A 4,712-nucleotide genomic window follows, 5' to 3' on the forward strand; every position below is an offset into this window, starting at 1 on the left:
CGCACCTATCGCACTCTTAGCTACCTTCTCCCCAGCCCCAACCCTCAAATCCCCACCATTTATCCCTCCACCCCGGAGGCTCCCAGCCTCATTCCTGATGAAGGGCTTTTGCCCGAAACTCAATTTTCCTGTGCCTCAGATGCTGCCTGACCTGCCAACGTTTTCCAGCACCATTCTAATCTTGACTCTGATCTCCAGCATCTGCAGTCTTCACTTTCACCTAGATTCAGGAGGGAATTCAAGTGTGTGAGATCTAGCCAGCTATAAATATAGCCAGCAATGTTAACACCATAAGACCATAAGAAATAGGAGTGGAAGTAAGGCCATTCGGTCCATCGAGTCCACTCCATAATTCAATCATGGCTGATGGGCGTTTCAACGCCACTTACCCTCACTCTCCCCATATCCCTTAATTCCTTGTGAGATTAAGAATTTATCAATCCCTGCCTTGAAGCCTTTTAACGTCCCGGCTCCACTGCACTCTGTGACAATGAATTGCACAGGCCCACCATTCTCTGGCTATAGAAATGTCTCCTCATTTCCTTTCTAAATTGACCCCCTCTATATCTAAGCCTGTGCCCATGAGTACCAGTGCCGCAGTCTGACGGAAGCATGTTCCCAACATCCACCCTTTCTAAGCCATGCAATATCTTGTCAGTTTCTATTAAATCTTCCCTCAAACTTCAAAATTCTAACGGATACAATCCCAGGATCCTCAGCTGTTCATCATATGTTCAACCTACCATTCCAGGGATCATCCGTGTGAATCTCTGCTGGACACGCTCCATTGCCAGTATGTCCTTCCTGAGGTGTGGGGCCCAAAACTAGACACAGTATTCTAAATGGGGCCTAACCAGAGCTTTATAAAGTCTCAGTAGCACATCACTGCTATTACATTCCAACCCTCTTGAGATAAATGACCATGACTCAACCTGCAAGTCAACCTTTAGGGAATCCTGTATTTGCACTCCCAGATCCATTTGTACTTTGGCTTCATGAGTTTTCTCACTGTTCATAAAATAGTCCATGTCTGTATTCTTTTTTCCAAAGTGCAAGACCTCGCACTTGCTCACATTGAATTTCATCAGCTATTTCCTGGACCACTCTCCTAAACTGTCTAAATCTTTCTGCAGCCTCCCCACCTCCTCAGCTACCTGCCTGTCCACCTAACTTCATATCGTTGGAGAACTTCACCAGAATTCCCCCAGTCCCTTCATCCAGATCATTAATATATAAAGTGAACAGCCGCGGCCCCAACACTGGACCCACCTGTCGCCAGTTGCCATTCTGAAAAAGAACCTTTTATCCCAACTCTCTGCCTTCTGTCAGACAGCAAACCCCCAATCCATTCACATAGCTCACCTTGAACACCATGGGCCCTCACCTTACTCAGCAGCCTCCATGAGGCACCTTATCAAAGGCCATTTGGAAGTCTATATAGACAACATCCACTTGCTTTCCCTGGTCTAACCTACTTGTTACCTCTTCAAAAATTTCTAACAGGTTTGTCAGGCATGACCTCCCCTTACTAAATCCATGCTTACTTGTTCTAATCCGACCCTGCACTTCCAAGAATTTAGAAATCTCATCCTTAACGATGGATTCTAGAATTTTACCTGCAACCGAGATTAGGTTAATCGACCTATAATTTTCCATCTTTTGTCTTGATCCTTTCTTGAACAAAGGGGTTCCAACAGCAATTTTCCAATCATCTGGAACTTTCACTGACTCCAGTGATGTTTGGAAGATCACAACCAACACCTCCACTATTTCCTCAGCTACCTCCCTCAGAACTCTAGGATGTAGCACACCCGGGGCAAAAAATGAATTAATTTTTAGACCTTTTAGTTTTTCAAGTACTTTCTCCTTTGTAATGGCCACCATACTCAACTCTGCCCCTTGACTCTCCTTAATTGTTGAGGTGAAGCAGATCTTGCTAACAGCAAAGATATAGCGATTGGACTCTGGATTTGATTTTTAATGGACAGTGACAATAATGTTTGTTCTTTGTGGACCTGATTTATTTTTCTGTGTTCTATATTTTATTTTTGTTTTAAGCAATGTCTTCCTACACCTGCATCACGTGTCATGTGGCTTTTGGTGATGCTGAGATTCAGAGGTCACACTACAAAACAGATTGGCACAGATATAACCTGAAGCGTAAAGTCGCAGAAATGCCTCCGGTGACAGCTGAAAACTTCCAAGAACGTGTATTGGCCTTGAGATCAGCTGTAGAAGAGAAGAAAAAGGGGACTGCCACAGACTGCACATCTTGTGGTAAAAGATTCGCCACCTTCAATGCCTACGAAAATCATTTAAAATCCAAGAAACACCAGGATACAGAAAAGAAGTTCACGAGCATTGCAAGTAAACAGCTGGAAAGGCTGAATGTGAAAAATTTGGAGGTAGGGATAAGCGAGGATGGAATGGACAAAGATACCGTGAATATAGCCATTCAGCAGGCAGTAAAAGCTCAGCTGGCTCCCTCCACGAGGAAAAGGACTGTTGTCCCAGTAACTGGAGACGCTGAGTCACAAGTCACGGTTAGTAGCCAACAAAACAAGAAGCCTGACAAACCACCTCGGTTACTCTGGTTCGAACAGCAAGCTGCAAAATTGGACCAGCTCGAGTCATTTGAGGAGGAAGTGACGATGGAGGATGAAGATGACGGTAAGTAATGGCAAATCAGCATCTTGTTTCTGGTTCAGTTTTAACAAGAGAATATGTCCACTGCACTAAAGTTTTCTCCTTTCACTTTTTAAGACATATTCTAACTCCAAAGCACAAGGAAACTCATTTGGCAAATCACAAGTGCTTATTTCAATAGAGTGGAGAGTGCGTCTTAACAAGCAGCATGTAATGACTGTACGCTCAGACTACTTCAGACCCTAATTAGTTTGTGCATTAAACACGTTTTGGTAATGCTGTAGTAATGCCTTACTGACAAAAGGTAATATTTGTGAACATCTGATACTTCTGCAGCCTCAATTGTCTAAAATTTCTTTTATAAGAGTTGCAACTTGTATTTCCTCTAACAAAGGTGTTATCAGCAATAAATCAATTCACTTCTGGGTATGTTAATTTTAATTTCATTGATTTATTGTCATGTGTGCTGAAGTACAGTGAAAAGCTTTGTTTATGAGTAGTACAGGCAGATCATAGTAAGCAAGGATGTACAGATCAGAAAGGTTTAGACAGAGGCTTGCCGGTTGCATTGCACAGGGTGAGCACTAGGCAAGAGCAACGTTAGCAAGGCTAGCATTATTTGAAGTTAGAGACTCCATTCATCAGTCTAATGACGTCCAGGAAGAAGCTGTTCCTGAACCTGCTGGTGTGTGTTCTGGCTTCTGACTGATGGAAGAGGTTGCAGGAGGTTTGCACTGTACTCCTGGTCATACTCCTGGACTTTGTTAAATTGATCTGCATTTGTTTGACAGAGAAAAGGTTGCCAGCTCTGAATATATTCACACTTAAACATTTGTACTGAGATTTATATAAAATAGAATACTGTTTTATATATATTGAGTATAAAAATGTCTTTGGTTTCAACTTTGCACTTCTTCTGCTAGGTGAATGGGAGGATGTGGATTCTGTCTGTGATGAGGAGGAACATTTTAAAAACGAGAGTCGAGCTGATAAGCTGACTGAAGACTTTCCACCTGGCAGTATTCAAATAACAGACTGCTTATTTTGTCCACATCACTCTCGATCTCTATTTAAAAATATTAATCATATGACAAAGATGCACGGATTTTTCATTCCTGACATTGAATATTTAGTGGAGCTAAAGGGTTTGATGAAGTACATGAGTAAGTAAGAATGAAATGTACATTTTAACAATCTTCTTAATGGCAAATTAATCTACCTAATTTTTAATAAGGCATAAAGAGTAAGATTAAATCGCGTCTCTTCGGAAAATTGTCTGATCTAAGTGTGACAATTAAAATTAGCTGCTTGTGATGTTTGCAATTTTACTTTTGCAGGAGAAAAGGTTGGTCTGGGAAACGTTTGCCTGTGGTGCAATGAGAAAGGGCGGTCCTTTTACTCGACTGAAGCTGTCCAAGCTCATATGGTTGACAGCAGCCATTGTAAGCTCTTCACAGATGGAGATGCTGCTCTTGAATTTGCAGACTTCTATGACTTTAGGTAACAAATTGTGTTTTTCATAATTTGCATGTCTTTTGAAGGGAAGTGATCCGACATTTGTTAGAAATATGGGTACTATTTTGAAAGTGTTTAGCATTTGACACTTTCACCTAATGTTGGTCAAATTGCCTTTTACCTCTCATCATCCACATTTTTCAATGCTTCGCTCAACGCCACTTACTTCAGCATTTGTCTATGGATTAAAACTAGTTTGCTTAGATACACACTCCCAAACACAAAACTGTCTAGCCCAGTGCTTTCCAAACTTTTACTATTGTGACCACATAGCAAGACATGAAAATTGTTGTGACTTCTAGGTATTGTAAGAGATGCTGGGAAGTTTGGGCCTGTTAGTGAGAGCACAGCTGTTACAACTTGAGTGGATCTCCATGATGGCCACTGCTACTCAAAACTTGGGACATCAGAATTTCAGTTTTTAGCATTTAGGATCATGGCCCCCATTTTGGGAAGCTCTGTACTGACCTTACGATAGGCATGCTTTCTCATCTGATTTGACGATCTCATCCCCAACCAATCCTTGACTATCATCCATTTTTCCTCACTAT

The 4,712-nt window shown here is 41.7% G+C and overlaps 1 protein-coding gene across 1 annotated transcript; it reads left to right on the forward strand.

Moving 5' to 3' along the window:
• Positions 1–2,026: 2,026 nt before the first annotated feature.
• Positions 2,027–4,208, forward strand: LOC140492376 (cytoplasmic 60S subunit biogenesis factor ZNF622-like). Its single transcript, XM_072591295.1, has 3 exons — positions 2,027–2,670; positions 3,570–3,809; positions 3,984–4,208. Exons 1-3 carry the CDS (start codon positions 2,061–2,063, stop codon positions 4,148–4,150), a joined length of 1,017 nt encoding a protein of 338 aa, XP_072447396.1. The 5' UTR covers positions 2,027–2,060; the 3' UTR covers positions 4,151–4,208.
• Positions 4,209–4,712: the final 504 nt, after the last annotated feature.

Source organism: Chiloscyllium punctatum, chromosome 21 (genome assembly GCF_047496795.1).
Source record: "Chiloscyllium punctatum isolate Juve2018m chromosome 21, sChiPun1.3, whole genome shotgun sequence".
Taxonomy (NCBI): domain Eukaryota; kingdom Metazoa; phylum Chordata; class Chondrichthyes; order Orectolobiformes; family Hemiscylliidae; genus Chiloscyllium; species Chiloscyllium punctatum.

Bases quoted from the DNA above. Each gene is read 5' to 3' on its own strand.
- LOC140492376 (XM_072591295.1), top strand. From the start codon at position 2,061: ATGTCTTCCTACACCTGCATCACGTGTCATGTGGCTTTTGGTGATGCT. The intron at 2,671-3,569 runs GTAAGTAATGGC...TTCTTCTGCTAG, and splicing joins GATGGAGGATGAAGATGACG to GTGAATGGGAGGATGTGGAT. The intron at 3,810-3,983 runs GTAAGTAAGAAT...TTACTTTTGCAG, and splicing joins GGGTTTGATGAAGTACATGA to GAGAAAAGGTTGGTCTGGGA.